Consider the following 17,938-nt stretch of genomic DNA (forward strand, 5'->3'; position numbering starts at 1 on the left):
AAAATGACATGGCTCAAGGTAGATGATGATCATGATATGCTTGAGTAGAGATGATGCTCATGTTATGCATGTGATTAATGCAACCATAACACTGGGGCGTTACAGTAATCCTAAAAGGGGTTCCACCGAGCATTTTTCTACTTGGACGTGACTCTAGAAAGAACTAGAAAATAGAGACTAACTCCTAGGGTTATTCTAACTATAGGTCATTAAGCTACATTGATTAGTGCAATTACATTTAGCAATCATGGTCAGGATAATCTCATATTTATACTCAAGAGACATTGCTAAGGTGGGTCAGTAACAGAGTAAGACATCACCCCACAACTTAAGCCTTGCAAGTCCTATATTCGGGGAGTGGACTATGGAGGACTCAACGAAGCGATAATAGTCACCTTCGCGATCTACCACATGGTCCGGAATATAGGGGGCATTCGCAAATAAATAATGTATAAGCACCACGCTTACAGAATATCTACCATCCACCCTTAGATCATCAGGATGAGCTCTATACGAACAAGAGTATAAACATAAAACTACTCCAACTATACTAAATATATAGTCAACATAGGCAATGAACATTATAGTTATGAATATAGAATTATAACAAGTCATATCAAGCATTTGACTCACACATGAACTAGAATAAGAACTAAAGGAAAACATGAACTAGACAAGAACACAATGAACTAGACTATGAACTAGATGAACTAAAACAAGAACTAGATGATGAACTAGAAGAACAAAAGATGACCTAGAAGATAAACACAATGAACTAGAAGATAAATAATACAAATATATTAACAATGTTGAATACAAGAGAGAAGTACAAGGCTTTACCTAGCCTCCTCGTGACTAGATTCAGAATCCAAGTGTTGCTCTAATTTCTATTCTTATATTCTAGATATGCCCTAGTTGGTGGAGCTCTAGGTTATCCTTTCGAGGGACACCTTTGAACTGAATAATAGAAATGAGATATGAGATTGATTCATCGATCTAGGGGGTCTGCCTTTACTTATATAGTCCGGTGGGATGAACCGCAACCCTTGGATTAAACTAACATGAAACAATAGTCAAAATGTGTCACAGAGGTCGGTTGGAGGCCGTCACATGAAGGAGGGCCCACTTGGCAGGTGGGATAGGCCAGTCGGCCTAGCATGTGGGGTTGGCCAACCCCATCTGGCAGCCTCCGGTCCTCTGCTTTGTTCTCGTGCCTTTTGGTGTCTTCCACGTCCTTTTAGTGCCACTTTCTGATCTGTTTGTGCAATGTGTCATGTCATAGATGGATTTTTTTCTTTCTCGGCTTCTGGATAAATCTCTAGAAAATATTATTTCACAAAGCTATATAATCTTGTTGGTTTAGTCCATGGTCTTGTAATGATGATGGTTCTAGGGTCTTCTATAGTCTTTCAAGTCGTATCCATCAAGGACTTTCTCTCCGGTGCTCCAAACATAGCAAATGATATGTATGTTTTGATTGTTTCAACGAGCTCTCTGCAATGGTGTGCTCGGATTCTTCACTTGAGATACTTTTATATGGTGAAATATTGAATATCCTGCAAGACAAGGGAGAACAACACAACTTGTGGAACTCATTAGAATAATCCTCTATAACCCTACTTTATATATTGTTTTAGATCTCTTCTTGGGTTAATTGACGGTTAAAAAATTATCGTCAACACCTTTGAAAATCCACCATGTCTATATTGGTGTGTAGAGCTTTTTGGCAACCTTCCCCAACCACGTTTTCTCACCTCCCTCAAGGGTTAGGAAAGTGTTATGGTGTGATCGCTATGTTTTACCCATTGCTTAGTTAATCCCTTTGGTCTACTCTAGAATAGAACCATAGTAATAGAGAATAGGAACCTTGAACTCGGCTTAGCTTGTCTACTCTTCTATCTTACCATGGAGTGCTCTTGCATGTGTTATTTATCCAAAACTCCTATCTTTTCACTTACTCCCAAATTAGTCTAGTTGGTATACTAGTTAGTAGATATATGATGGTTAGCTATCAACTTCTTTAACAATTGTTTCTCTATGGATAAATATAATACCCTGGAATACTCCCGTGTGAGAGCTACAATGGTATCCGTGCACTTGTTGATTTATCTATTTGCGTTAGAACAATATCAATAGTGTATTTGGATTCATTAACACATGGAATTGGACCAAGTCACATGCTCAAGATGGCTATGTTCATGCAACAATCAAAATGGATACGTTGGCATTCTCTATTGTTGAAGATTGAAAGATATGGCACTGGTTCAAATACGATAACTCAAGTGGTTTAAATTCTTTTTTGTTTAATCTTGGAGTTGATAGGCATGTTGTACTATTAAAAGGGATGCAACATGATGATAGTTGATTGTCTAAAAGTGGTTAAGTCAACCCATGTGAGGTTTGAGAGAGAATGCCACAAGGTCTAACAAAGTGGCCTGAGATATGGTATGGGCCTAGTACTCAGTTTTAGTCTAGAACTTTGGGGTTAGCTTTATTGAATTTCAAGTCAAGGTTGCTTTGTTGCTTTGGGTTGATTGTTCACACTAGACCAGTCCAGTGTGCATATCGAAGTCTTAACTGAGCCCCAACAACTACTTACGGTAATGGCTAGTTTCGAAGGAGAGGGATATTTGTACCCCCAAAGCCTCCATCTTTGGAGGCGGCTGATTTTGGTGATTCACATATACATTTTAGAGCATTTGAGACACTCCCCACACTTTGTGAGAATTCAGCCCTAGGGTTGGATTCATTTGGTGGGTTTGAGTGAAATTCAAAAAAGAGAGCAAAGCTTGAGCACTTGATACATTCTTCGATCTCATGATTCGTATTTGTTACTCTTGGAGCTCATTTCTAATGGCTAGGAGTCGCTGGATAGAAACCAAAGATTGCGATGTGCCTCGACAAGTTTGCGAAGGCTTTGATTTTGCCTCTGCAAGAGAACGAATCAAATTAGTGGGCCGAGGGAAGCAGTTGAAAGAAATTGCAGCTAGAGTGGATCTCATAGTGATCACTCGTTAAATGGTGAGTATAACTCGAGTGAGTCCAAACTTCGGTTAAACAAATATCATGTCTCATTGCATTTCAATTTCATATCTGTATTTGCTTTGATCTACTTGGGTGTGTGCCTGTTTAGGTACATATATTGTATCACAACTTCATAGTCCCAGCAACTATGGAGTGAAAGTTGGATCGAAGGAGACAAGTTTTAGCTTTTTAGCTAAGGACTTGTTGTGCCCATGAATACCGTACCGGTCTGGTTGGCACACTGAACTAGGGGTTTGCATCCTGTGGTGAAAATTGTTAATTGTTGTTCTAATTAATTGTGTTGCATGTGTTTGGCTTCTAGTCTTATTTGATAACCTTTGTATTCTTACTATATTATATTTAAGGGGTTGTTTTACTCTGATTTGGAATTTCCAAGCAATTGGAAATTCACTCCTAACTACTTCCATATTTTAACATATAAATTTTTAGAAACGCCTATTTACCCCCTCTAGTCAACATCCTCGAGTCCTTTCACCTTTCCCATTCGCTTGAGCATGTGGATATGTGGCCCTTCCCCATTGAGTTTGCATGAATGTGAACGCATCTCCCTTCCCTGGTGAGCTCCTTTAATGTGACAGGGCGATCCAAGCTAGCGTGATCGTGTCGAGACATGGCCAAGTTAATCAATGAGAAAAAAGATGAAGAAAGGGAATGACAAATGGGTCTCACATGTCATTCTCTACTATAATAAATTTAAGAGCTTGTGTTGGAGTGGACATAAAAGAGGAGACTAGCTCTCAAATCAAAACTAGGGGGCCTGATTTGAGGGCTTGTTCTTAGAGAGTTTATAAGAGTCTTTGTGAAGCCCACTCTCTAAATCATTATTGAGAGAGTTATTTACATAAAAAAATATTTTTTTTATATCTTTTCACTCTCCAAGCCATTTTTGTTTTCTATATTTAAGTAACAAGAAATTCAAAATAGCTATATGTGGATAATCAATAAGATAAGCTGTTGAGTATTTTTTATCAAAATATTTATTTGCAATAATTAGGAAGGATACGAGTGTCTTAAAGTGTTTATATATTTTTATTTAGGGTCTTAAAGTTTATATTAGTCGAGAAGATAAGAGAAAATGACAAAATGAAAACCGTAAAAAGGGGGGAAGCAATGGCAAATTCGTTAATAAAACAACGTGAAATCAGGAAAGGAAAGCAGCAACCCCCTCTCCATCCATCGCCTTCCCCATCTCCCTCCGCCCCCTCGTCGTCGCTTCCTCCAAACCCTAGCCTGCCTCCTATCCCGCCGGCCGACCTGTCTCTGCCAGTCCTATTCCCCGCGGCAGCGCGGTATCCCGACGCTCCCGTTGCGCCCTGCTCCTGCGCTTCAACCGCTCCATCCAGGCGAGATCCAGCGGATGGAACCCCCAGCGGCGAAGGAGGCGCCGCCGCCGCCGCTCCCGCCCGCCGCGGAGGAGGACGCCATACTCTCTGCGACGGCGGCCATGGCGAAGGAAGCCGCTTTAGCGTTCCAGGGCCGCCGCTACGCCGACTGTGCCGTGTTGCTCACGAAGTTGCTGGACAAGAAAGAGGGCGATCCCAAGGTGCTATTGTAACTACTCTTTGTATTATTGTAGCTCCTCTCTGTATCTAGCTCCTCTCGTAAGTAAGAGTTACGAGCTCGTGCAGTGCGGTTTGGGAATCTAGCTCGGAATATAGCAAATCTATGTTTCTTCAGGAATATCAAATCTATGTGTTGGGCACGTTTCCATTGCTGTTTCTTTGGGAATAGAAAATATATGTGTTAGGCATGTTTCAATTGCTCTCTGACTGATGGTTCTGTGTGGGAAAGGGAATAGCAAATCTATGTGCACGTGACTGATGGTTGTGCATATGGGATTGTGTGGGAAATGAGATGATCGGTCCTCGTGAAATTGTGTGGGAAATGGCCAGAAATGGGTATCGTGTGCCGTTTGAGTTCCAACTGAGAGGTTGTGAGCTTGGTGGTACTTGCTGGTGTTTGTTAGGTGAGGGGGTTAAAGTTTGCTTTTGTATGTGGTTGTATGGATTCACCTTCACCATGTGTCTGGTTCTCGTGCAGCTGTTTCTAGAGCTATTCTGTAGAATGCCACCACCCACTTTTACCACCGGTTTGACTCAACACCCATGTTAGTCTGTACAGTTCTGTATTCTCATCAAATTGTGCTTCGGTGCATGCCAATATCAGTTTTTGTGCCATTGGCCAATGTTTCCCTCTCCATGTATGTCATGACACTGGTGAGGTCACTTGTTCGTTGAAGCTGTTTAATCTGGGTGCCTTATGCTATAAATTCAAAACATAACCTATCTGAAAACAGCAAGGTAATCAGTTGCTTTAGAATGGTGGATGGTACGGTTTTCCATTGTCTTTGTATAGAACAACTGTTAGATTAAATCAATATGGTTTTTTCTTTTGCTTTTGGAAGAAATGGTTCTTCTATCAGAATTGCTTTCCTTGCATCTGATGTCACAATTTTGAAATTCAGGTCCACCATAACATGGCCATCACCGAATCCTTCTTGGATAGTTGTCCTGATTCAAACAAGCTGCTTAAAATTCTTGGTGATGTTAAGGTTAGTGAATCTGCAATGCTCATTGTGCTATCATTTTATTGTCATGTTGATTTGCAGTTAGTAACAGAAATGGCTTTCTTTTATTGTCGCAATGTTAATTCTCACTTGGGCGACGGAAAGGCCACCGTGTATGGATGGGGGTGGGGGTTCGGGGTTTTTCTCGCCGGGTGAGAAGGCACTTTCTTCTTAATTTGAAAACTGCGGCAGCAGTTTTAACCAACCTGGTCGAGGGTATTCTTTCATGTATAGATAGTGGATTCTGCTGTTTATTCTTGTATCATGTATAGATAGGATTGCACAAAACAGAATGTTTTTTTTATACTCAAAAGTTCGTGATGTCCATGTGCATGTGTAGGTGTGCTCCTAGGACCAAAGGATACACCCACACATTGACAATTGTGATAGTTATTTATCTTATTACCTTTCCTGCTGATTTGTGTGAAACTGAGGACATTATGTAAAGCTCTTAAAACTTCAAATTATGAAAATATTTAGATATTAAGACATATAAGCAATTGTTCAAAAGTTATATGCCTAAGCGTTAAGATCATATGCGAAAGGGCCTCTAGCCTAGTGGTTAGAGCACCTGAGTAGCATCCAGCAGGCCTGGGTTTGACTCCCCATGGGAGCAAATTAAAAAGGCCTGGAATAAAAAATAATAAAAAAATAGGTTGGGATTTCCCCTGCTGACTTAGGTAAAAAAGTGCATTAAGATCATATTTTGGCTTCATTGTGCATATTGTTAGAACTGCATGTGAAGCAATGTAATCCTATGTACATCTTCACTGTTGTTTTGGTGTAATATAGGTGAATTATATTCAAGGATATTATGCTTTTGCTGCACCAAACAGACGTGTTCTTATTTTGAGCAGTTTGTCCTATATGCTTTAATGTTTTGCTTTAGCAAAACTGAAGGTGCTTCTATTTGTCAAGTGGACACTTGATTTTTTTTTACCATGTCGTATTGTTGTGATTCTGTGTTTCAAGCTACAGTTGTCTTAGTTTCTTTATGGTGTCTAGCGTAACCTACTGCTCTATTGTAGCTGCTATGACCTTGGCAGCAGCTGACTGTGGTCAAATTACGGTGTGTTGCAGTAAGATATGTACAAATAGCAGTTAATATGGGACTTCTTTCAAACACTGAACTGAACCTAGTGGCTCCCAAATATTTCAATGATTTTTTAGTTGTCTTCAGTTTTTCTTTTTTGAAGTTTCAAATTCATAGTAGCCTAGTAGGTGAACTTATTTCATCATGTCCTAAACTGGCTGCAGTATAGAGCAATGTTATCAGATCGTATGATCGAGGCTAGTCGTATGACCACTGATCAGACGACTAATCGCGATCATGGTCGATTAGTTGGTCCTAGTCGGTCTAGTCTAACATTTAGTCGTCCATGTGCCCAGATGTTCTGATTGACCATGTATGTATACCATATATATGATGTAAAATATGTAAACATGGCCATAAATTGGTAAATGGAAGAGGCAAGCAGCCAAGCACAGCAGCAGCAGTAGCCTATGCCTTTGTCCCAGAACTTGGTTCAGCAGCAGCAGCAGCAGCACAGCACCTTCAGCTTCACCATGAACTGCTTTACACCACCCCTATCCCCCTCCTTGTTCACCATGAAATGCTGCAGCTTCAAGGGGACAGTCGCTGGCTTGCTGTTGCACTGCTGCTTGACTCCAGGTCCAGGCTGGCTGGTGGGGACGGGCAAAGGCGGGAGGCGCTGGTTGGAAGAGGCGGGAAGCACTGGCAAGGTAGAGAAGGACCTGCCAGTTGAGGAGAGGTGGGGAGCGTGCGGAGAGTGGTGGCTCTCGGAGGGTGGAGGAGAGACGTGCAAGTGGTTGTGGGAGCAGCAAGCGGAGGCGGGAGAAGGGAACAGGCGTGCTCTCATAAAGCACCAGCGGCTGCTCCTCCCCCCTCCTTTCTACAACATATATGGTATATATACCAAAACCTCAAGGCCAGCTAAAGTGGGCCAATTCCTTGCAAAACATTTCCTTGGGCTGGCCCAACTAGTCATCCAGACTACTTATCTGATGACTAATCATGAATAGTCGTCAATTAGTGGGACGACTAGTTTTATAGTCAGTCTGATTGCATTGAGAGCCTTATCGAGTCACAGTTTACGATAAGGATGACTAAACGTGATCATGATTAGCCATCCGATCTGATAACACTGGTAGAGTTTGAAACATTGTATAATGTATATCAAAACATATCAATATTAATAACGAGTCATGTCATTGTGCCATCTATTTTTTATCTAAATTTTGTTCTGTACTATGTGCAATACTCTTGCTTTTAACAATTTTATCATTTATCATTTGCAATTAATTTTCAATGCCTCATTGTCTCAGTGAACTTTTCCATCAAATGATCCTGCCACATCTACCAATACTCCTGCCACCTGTACCCATGATTAGTTGCCATACTTTCTTTATGTGGTCTTCGTATGTTGGGTAATCTGCTGTGCTCTCATCTTTCTTGTCATAGGACCATAGGAATAGTGACAGCTCCATCCCCCTGTCTGTGGGACAGGCAGTTGGGGATTGTGGCTCTAGTGACATGTAGTAGGTATCATGGCCATAGTAGCAAGTAGTGGGCAGTATGGCCCTTTGTTTGACTTCTGTAATTTTGCTTCTATATGAAGGTGGTGGCTGCAGCCAGTTCAGTTCAGCAGCACCATTCTCTTGTGTTCATGGTGTGCGTGCTCTGATGCCTCTGTTTGATATCCTCTTCTTCAACCTCCAGCATGTGTGTGAGGGGTGTGGTGATAGTGATACACACCTGAGTAACAAAGCTGGCCAACATAGTAGAGGTTATTGTGGCCCTGCTTATTTGAAATATTTTGTTTTGTTTTGTGTGCTTTGGTCAAAGGTGACAAATTTAGCAATTGTATTATATTATCGTGTTCAGTGTACACTAATTTTCTTGGTAGTTTTATTCCAACGCTCTTCCTTTACATTTTTATTCAGAGAAGAAGTGAAGAGCTTTCATGTGCATCTAGAGAACAAGCTGATTCTGCCAATGGGGTAGGAAACAATGCTCCTTCAGGATCAAGAGGGAGTGGTATTGTACTACCTTTTTCTGCTACACATAATGCATCGACTTATGGGGATGAGTTTGACACGACCATAATTACATTCAACATGGTATGTTGCTATGTAGCGGTAACTACTTGATTATTAAGTTTTTCTGTTCTATAGTATCTATATCAAATAGATTGCACTTTTATCCATATAAGCACTAAATATGTTGTATTTCGCTGGTTTGCTCATGGCCTCTATGATTCTGCAGGCTGTTATCCTATATCATCTTCATGACTATGAATCTGCACTATCTGTTTTGGACCCGTTGTACCGAAACATTGAACCAATGGATGAGGTATTATTAGCGTTTCCATAGCTTTGTCATAAGAGAACATTGTGTCAACACTGTTTTTTTTACACTTACAGACAACTGCTCTTCATGTATGCTTTCTATTATTGGATATTACATTAGCTTTGCAAGATGCAACAAAGGCTGTGGTAAGTTCCTCTCCTTTGTCTTCAGTTGCCATCTAAAATTTGCTCCCTCAGATATAGTAAACATTTTTGTACTTATATTGTTTCTATGCGTCTCTGATTATTATTGTCAATGGTGGCTCCTGAAAATGTGCCATGAGTGGCATTCACCATTTGACATAAAAATGGCATTTAAACATTTATGTTGGTCTTATTATTGATTGTTTATATTCTACTCCCTCTATTCCAAATGATAAGACATTTTGGCTTTTTTAGATTCATAGTTTTTGCTATGCACTTGTATATACACTGTGTCTAGATGCATAGTAAAAACAATGTATCTAGAAAAGCCAAAACGTCTTATAAGGAACGGAGGGATTATTTGTATTTGGCATGCTGGATCATTTTGCTGACATGCTTCCTGCTGCCATATTCTGCTACCTCATTTTTTGTGGTGTTGCTGTCAGTCTCTTGCTAAAGATTTTTAATATGAGAGTGATTATGTACGTGTATTGATTGTGCTATTATCTATATATTGTCTGTTAGATTTAGTTTGTTAGGGTGATTATTAGGATTCTACAGTTTGGCCTCTGTTAGAACTTTGCACTCTAAAAAAACTCAACCTGCGGTGGGTAAGACAGCCAAGAGAAAATTGCAATTATAGGACACCAAATAACACGCTTCGCAAATAGGACTCCAAACATCGTCTTCGTAAAAATGACCTTCAAAAAGTTGGCTTCTTGTTTTCCATGACATTTGGTGTATCTCATCTCTTTTCTCATCTAAATACATGTATTTCTCTTCTAATGTGACCCTTTTGCCCTTCTGTCCTTTACACATCTTTGATCGACGTTCTATCTTACCTCCCGATGCTTCATGTGCCTGGTCCGACTCCTTCATCTTCCTCACGACGCCCATGGATGGAAGGCCGCTGCCCGATGCAGACGATGGACGTGGCACCCTCAGCCCTAGCCGCGGCGGCCTGAGCCCTGGCCGTGCCTCGTCCGTGGCCGCGGTGCCCTCAGTCCTAGCCGCGCTGACTTCTTCTGGACTGGCGCCGTGCGGGTCACAGGCTTGGCCACACTGGCTTCTAGGGTGGCCGCGCTGGCCTATGGCCTGGCTGCGATGGCCACAAGGTTGGCTGTGCTGTCCTTTGGACTGGACACGATGGCTAGATCAGTTATTTTTTTTCTGTCATGGTTACGTGAACAGCGGCACACTCACGGGAATTGTCGTGGCCAGCAGCGAGCTCGCGGCGTCACTCTCCGCCACGAGCATTCTCTGCCCGGTGATCACCACCACGCCGCCGCGGTGGTCATCAGGCTCGCAGTGTCCATGCAAGATGGTTGTGGACAGTAGCACGGCGCAGAGCAGCATCTTCATCAGCGCATTCGAGCTGCACGCCATGGGAGTGCACGTTTGCATTTGCTGTTCGTGCAGCTCCTGGCCACTTTGTCTCAATTGATTGGCAGCCAGCTTGGTGTCGCCGTACGTCGTCGGTCATGATCGTCGTGGAATCCTTTGTGGTGTGGCAGCTTGGATTGTTGCTTCTTGCTTGGATTACATGCATGACACATCAAGAATTTATAGGCGACCTGAGTGATCGACACCTACTAGCGCACAGCTGCGGCCAGCGCGAGTGCAGCAGCAAGCACGCGGCGACGAGCGCATGGCAGCAAGCATGCGGTGACGAGCTCGAGCATGGCCGCAGCGAGCACGCGGCGAGCACAGCAGCAAGCATGCGGCGACGAGCGCGAGAACCTGCAGCCTGCGATGGCGAGCGGCATATGGCTGATGGAGCTTGAGGCAGCGTGCAACATGGCCAATGGTGCTCACGAGGTAGGCTGGACGCGCGGCCGATGGTGCTCGCAAAGGTAGGCTGGACGCGCGGCCGATGGCACGGCGGAAGAAACGAAAAGTCGATCTTGTATGTGAATATAGCATAAGGGCAAAAGGGTCAGATCAGGGCAAAATACATGTATTTTAGATTAACAAAGCGATTAAAAACTCCAAATGTCATGTAAAACAAGAAGCCAATGTTTTGAGGGTCATTTTTACGAATTCGATGATTGGAGTCCTATATTTGCGAAGTGCGTTGTTTGGTGTCCTATAATTGCAATTTTCTCGACAGCCACTAGGCATTTTGCTAAGATCTCACGCAGGTCAAGAAAACCCCTGAACCCCTTCCCACCCATACGCAGCGGCACCGTAGCTCATATGAGAATGACCACGACCTAGGCCGGACCTTAGGCCTTTGCTTTGTCGTGGGACAGATGGAATTTTTTTATTCCAGCCTGAAATTCGCTCCCCACGGGGAGTCAAACCAGAGGACTGCTACTAGCGCAACCTAACCAACTCAGCTAGAGCTCCATTTGCCAAATTTTGAACTGTTGAGGTTAACAGTCAGATTTAACTGGGATCTTTGACCCTTGTTTGCTCTTTTTTCCTTTTTAGATTGAATTTACTGACTTTTTTCTGCGGTTGTGTTTGCTATTTTATTTGACACTCCTGTCACAAATTAATGATGTTTTGGACATTGACATGGTCTTTGAGACAACTTTGGCTACTAATTTTTGTTATGATGTCTATAGATATATAGCAAAAGTATAGTCCTATGAAACTTTTCAGGACAAATCTACTTCCACAATTTTCAAGAATCCAAATTCAACTTGGAAAGTATTTCTAGTCAAAGATTGAAATGGTGAACTGCACGCAACCTAAAACATCACTTATCTAGTTATCTGACTGGATGGAGTATTTCGGATCTTGTGCACTTTGTTTCCATATGTTTCCTGGTTTCATATCCTTCTACATTTTTATGCTATCACCACAATTCCTTGCCATGTGATGATTCTTAACGAGAGATCTGGGGTGTGTTGATCTTGTGGTTCCTACATATTGTTCTGTGAACTCTGTGTTAGTACTGTCATATTTAGTAGGGTCTGTCATAGTGTTCATTTGGTCTTGTTTCTTTTTTGGACATAGAGTATTGACTTCATGTAGAAGAAGCTTTGTTAATCCTATTGAACTTTATGATTATTTATTGGTTTACAGGACATAATACAATACTTGGAAAGGTCATTTGGAGTAGCTAACACAATGAACCCGAATGAAAATGCAAGCATACCTCAGCAGCAATTAGCTCAACCGAAGCCTCCTGCCAGAATTAACATGCCTCCAGATTCTGATTCAAATGCTTATGCTGGTGGATATGAGAACCTTTCAGCGGGAATTTTCCCAGATGATCAAATAGAATTTGAATCTCTGTACTCTACCTTTGATGGACATCAGAATTTGGGCAGGCGTATCTTGAATGATTTCTCAAGGGCATCTGCTGATCTCGCTGCTACTGCTGCTGATTTGAAAGTTAGACTTCAGATTTACAAGGTCCGGCTTCTACTGCTCACTAGGAACCTTAAGGTTGCGAAGCGAGAACTCAAAGTACTAATGAACATGGCACGTGGTAGGGATTCATCTACAGAGCTTCTCTTGAAATCTCAGCTGGAGTATGCCCGGGGGAATTATAGGAAGGCTGTGAAGCTATTGAGCACACCGAATAATCGGACTGAACCAGCAATGCTAGCCATTTTCTACAACAACCTGGGATGTATTCTCCACCAACAGAGATCGTATCACACCTCTATATGGTGCTTTAGCAAAGCACTAAAATACAGCTTATCACTTCGTTCAGAGAAACCAATGAAGCTGTCTGCTTTATCACAAGACAAGTCTTGCCTTATTTCATACAACTGTGGTATCCAACATTTGATGTGTGGGAAGCCTTTGTTAGCAGCTTCTTGTTTTCGTGAGGCCATGCCGCTCTTCTACAAGCGACCCCTTTTCTGGCTCCGTTTTTCGGACTGTAGTCTGCTAGCTCTAGAAAAGGGTCTCCTGTGTGCAAACGGTGCTTCTTCATGCAACGACGAGATTGGAGTCAATGTTGTGGGGTCAGGACAATGGCGGCAGTTGATTGTCAACCCTGTGAACTTGAGAAATAATTTTGATTCTGCAGGTGTGACTTCAGGCAAACATAAAAATTTGGTTTCACTTGGATTTGCTAGACAGTGTCTACTCAATGCGCTGCTATTATTGGATGCTACTGAGCAGGAAAATTCGGTAATTGCATCTAACATAGAGGATTGCAACCAAGGAGCAGTACAAGGATATAAAAGCTCAGGTCATAAGAGCACTGCAAGTACAGATTCTAAATTACCTTCTGGCCCAACTCTAGCTAATGTAAATGGAGAACAAAAGGGAACGAGCTTGAATGCTACCTTGCAGAGTTCTCTTGCTTTGTATGATGAGATATGTAGAAAAGAGAACCTCAAAATCAGACAGGCCATCCTGGGGAACTTGGCATTTGTTGAATTGTGTCTTGAGAATCCCTTGAAAGCTTTGTCTTATGCAAAGTCAGTACTGCAGCTGACAGACTGTTCCAGGATGTATGTATTCCTCAGCCATGTATACGCAGCTGAAGCTCTGTGTACTTTGAACAGACCAAAGGATGCTGCTGAGAAGCTATCAGTTTATATAAGAGATGGCAATGATATTGAGTTGCCGTATAATGTGGAGAACTCTGAAAAGGCATTGGTTGAGAGAGATAGTGATGGTGAAGACTCGGTTGCTCCTTCAGTGACAAAACTAGCCACAGAAGAATCTGAGCACTCAGAGAGCCTCAGGCCAGAGGAGGCCCGTGGTGTTCTGTATATTGACCTTGGCATGACTGCTGCAATGCAGGGAGAAGTTGAGCAGGCCAATTACATGGTGAGCCGTGGCCTGGCGATGTTGCCCAACAACCCCCGGGCAGTGCTAGCATCAGTTTACATAGACCTTTTGCAAGGGAAGTCCCAGGAGGCTGTTGGGAAGTTGAGACAGTGTAGGAATGTCAGATTTAGACCCGGTAGCATAGCAGCCAGCAGCTGAGCTTAGAAAAGCCTCCCTTTTCATGATTTCTGTAGTTTACAATTACCATTATAATATTTTTGGACCCTGACCCCAATGTGGATGATCAAAGATGGAAATGTGTACCATACATAAGAAATGAACTGTAGCTCTCCTTTTAGCGCCCCCCCCCCCCCCCCCCCCCCCCCCCCAGATTCAGGGTTGGAATGTGTTGGAACTGTATCGTTTTAATTTGCCTCTCTTTGGACTGAACACTGAAGAGAGGCCAAGTGATCAAAATAGTTTCCTATGGGGTATGATCGTTGTACATTTATGTGGTGCTTGCATCGTGTTAAGATGAATGGTCGCTTGCCCCGTTGCCCGGAGGCTGCAGCTGTTCTCGTCTGAACTCTGAAGCAACTAAGTACTACTGCTGTATCTGTGTATGTTTACGTTCCTCTAAGGATTGTCCGTTTCTTTTTGCACGGTAGCACTGCTACCTTTTTCATGGAATTTTACGAAGTGTTATTATATCGACTAGAAGGGGCAGATCTTGTCTTTTACAACGGGCGTCGCATTTGCAACACAAGTTATTTGACTAATAGCAAATATGATTTTTTTTGTTTGCTAACCCAATTTTTGTTTTTTAATGTTACGGCGTCTGTCGTTCGTGCTACTAGCCCACTATCCTGAGTCCAGGATCGTTTTGGCTTACCATTTCGCCCGCGACGTCATCTCTTGGCTCGGAAAAGAAAAACAGACGGACCGCTATTGGAACTGAGCCAGTTTTCCTAGAAAATCAGCAAAATGCAAAAGGTACGGCTCCCAGAGGTGCTCCTGCTCTAGCTTCGACTCCTGAAAGAGCCTACTAGAAAACCGCAGGAGCTGATGGAGGAGCTGGAGCCCTTTTGCATTAAGAAGGTGGAGCATACCAAGTGCCATGGTAGGGATGAAAAGGGATTGGATACAGACGAATATCATCGGTATCATATTTGTTTTCATATTTCTAGTTAGATTCAGATTTGAATACGAATAATGTCAACTATGTCGGATAAGATATGATTGGATGTCGACATAAAAAATATATAATTTAAGTATTAGATATGTATATGGTATCGGATGTTAAATATTTGGACTTAGATACAGACAAATCTTAACTCCTCTAAAAAATTCGGTCTCGAATACGGTTAGAAAATATCTGTAACATTTTTGTCCCTTGCCATAGGTAGAAACAGATTCACCACTCTGAGCTGATAGAGGAGCCGTAGCCTTTTTACACTAGAAAGGAGGAGCAAGCAATTGCAATTTTCCCCGGCTTCGATTGTACAATGAAAGACCGACGACCTGCTCTTTTTTCTAACAAACAAATAACTAATCATAGTTAGGCAAACAATCATTTGAGACGTTGGATTGAGATCTTGTCAATACATAGTACCCCAGGTACCCTGCGAGAAAAGAAGAAGATCTAGTTCGACTAGGATTCCTCATATCCCTGGACTATGTAAAGGAGGACAGGGCTCCCTAGATCGGCACCTCATCTCACCTTATCTCACCTCACTCCATGTATCAGAACACACAATATGATCAACGCAAAAGGCTAACGTCGAACTGGACGTAAAGGTTATTACTCGAGTTCGATCTCGAAGGCCCAAACTAGTATAAAATCGACTGTCTTTTGCATGAACCGTCGAGTTCCGCATGCGCTGAAGCCTGAACAACTGTTCCGGGTACCCCTGCGGCAAGCTATCGGTGGTAAATATCGATAGCTGGCGCGCTAGGTAGGACCTTTAAGCGAAATTGCATTCAAGAAGCTCACCCCAGATAACTAAACTAAGTTCGACTCTAACCCGCGCTCGCTAGCCTCTGCTGACTCCAAGACTCCGAGTTCGACTCAACCTGTAGCTGGTGCCCTTCGACTCCCAACGGGCCGATGGGACCGACCTACATCCCAAACTGGGAAAGCAGAACAAACGATGCGACCTGGGACTCCACGGCGGCATCGCACGGGATTTGATGGCATTCATATCAAAAAGATGATGGAAGGCGGACCCTGCAAACTAAGGGGCTGTTTAGTTAAAAAAATGCAAAATGCAAAATACCAACTATTTTAGAATGATAAAATACAAAATGCTAAAATTTTTAGAGTTATATTTAGTTCTATCCAAAATACGGAATTTATTGCTCTCATGAAAGCCTCTTGAGGCTTTTTTGGATTTTTTTTATCACTTGAGACCAAAATCCAAAATAGAGAATAACTACCTTTTTGCCAAAAAATTTGCATAGTGTTTAGTTTCATTATGCAAAATAATGACCAAAATCTAATTTTTTTCAGAATAAAAGGGGAAGTAAACACCCCCTCATTAAATGTTGAGGCTTATATACGTATTAGGTTCATGTATGTATGTTGCCACAGCTAACACTACTACCGAATGAGGCATTGGTCGATGCCCAAAATGGCCAAAAACCTCAGCCCTTTTGCGGCCCGGGGTTAAAGGCCTCTTTAACACCGGTTCGTAACACGAACCGGTGCTAAAGGGTCCTGCCCAACGGCTACTGACAGGTGCTGTCGGGGCAGGGACCCTTTAGCACCGGCCAGTGCCACGGGCCGAGGCAAAGCCTTTAGCACCGGTTTGTGCCCTGAACCGGTGCTAAAGGTCCGGTTTATAGACCGGCTCCCTCCTCCCCTCTGCCCATTTGAAACCGAGAGCACCATTGTTGTTCTTGGAGCTTCTTCTTGCTTGTTTTTCATTTGTTCTTCATCTCCAACGCCCATCGTTGATCTTCTTCGACTCCGTCATCGTCTCTTCATGCTTGGAGGTGTGTATATTTAGCCTCTCTTGTCTATTTCATATAGTTTTTGGCGTGTGTGGTTATCATCATTTTTAGCTCATATACACTTTGTTATTTTGAATCATACACATGTATTTGTATCCATATATATATATATATATATATATATATATATATATATATATATATATATATATATATATATATATATATATATATTTCATGGTTGACCTAATATTAATGTAGTTTGCAAGAATGAATTATAGTATCTTTTTATGATCTTAGAAAGTAGGATAGTTCAAATTAATTGGTTTGTTAATATCACTTGATTTATTTTTATTACTACATAATGTCCATTGTATCATACATGTTTACTAGTAAATGTGGAATTTATAATTGTTTAAAAATTGAGTATGGATAGTAGATGGCAACCGTGACCGGGTCTTCGGTCTCTCAACGGGTTCAAAAGCGATACCGTCCGGAACTCCCTCTCATTACTTGTGGCAAGTGTGGGCAGAAGATTTTGATGGAGTACAAAGTGTCGAAAGAGGGAGTAAACAAGGGGCGTATATTCTACAAGTGTCCGGATCGTAATGTGAGTTATTTCCAGACATTTGCTTATATATGTGCATATTTTTTAAATGATATTAATTAAACTTTTGATTCTCTCTTTTAATTTTAGTGGGACGGTACCGGCGGATGTACAGGTTGGTACTGGGAGGAAGAATACATTAAACACATTAAGAAATCTTTTGCACAGGTGGTTGAGGCTGAAGGTGGTGAGGCAGTGAGCCGACGAAAGGAGTTCAATGATGTTGATCAAGCGAATGATCTATCTATTATAGTTGGGATCGGACGCGAACTAATTATGTTGCTTAAGTGCATTTTAGTTTTGGTTTTTTTAGTGCTAGTTGCGATTGTATTTGTTGTAGCCAAGCTTTCCTGAATTAATCAATTATGTATCTTAGACATGTTGTGCAATAAGATGAGAAACTATATGTGTGCATGGTTTTCATAATATATATGTTATATTTAATGCAGATGGTAACACGTAATTGGATGTATAATGCCGATCGGCGCTCCGAAGAGTTCATTAATGGCGTGCACTATTTCTTAAGTGTGGCCGAGACAAATAAGAGGGACGGTTTCATGTGTTGTCCATGT

General features: G+C 42.0%; 1 protein-coding gene across 1 annotated transcript; it reads left to right on the forward strand.

Moving 5' to 3' along the window:
* LOC8062597 (CCR4-NOT transcription complex subunit 10) lies at positions 4,178-14,465 on the forward strand. Its single transcript, XM_002459847.2, has 6 exons — positions 4,178-4,588; positions 5,510-5,596; positions 8,576-8,752; positions 8,898-8,984; positions 9,056-9,127; positions 12,158-14,465. The coding sequence occupies exons 1-6, from the start codon at positions 4,403-4,405 to the stop codon at positions 14,024-14,026; spliced, it is 2,478 nt and encodes an 825-aa protein (XP_002459892.1). The 5' UTR covers positions 4,178-4,402; the 3' UTR covers positions 14,027-14,465.

Source organism: Sorghum bicolor, chromosome 2 (genome assembly GCF_000003195.3).
Source record: "Sorghum bicolor cultivar BTx623 chromosome 2, Sorghum_bicolor_NCBIv3, whole genome shotgun sequence".
In the NCBI taxonomy this organism is placed as follows: domain Eukaryota; kingdom Viridiplantae; phylum Streptophyta; class Magnoliopsida; order Poales; family Poaceae; genus Sorghum; species Sorghum bicolor.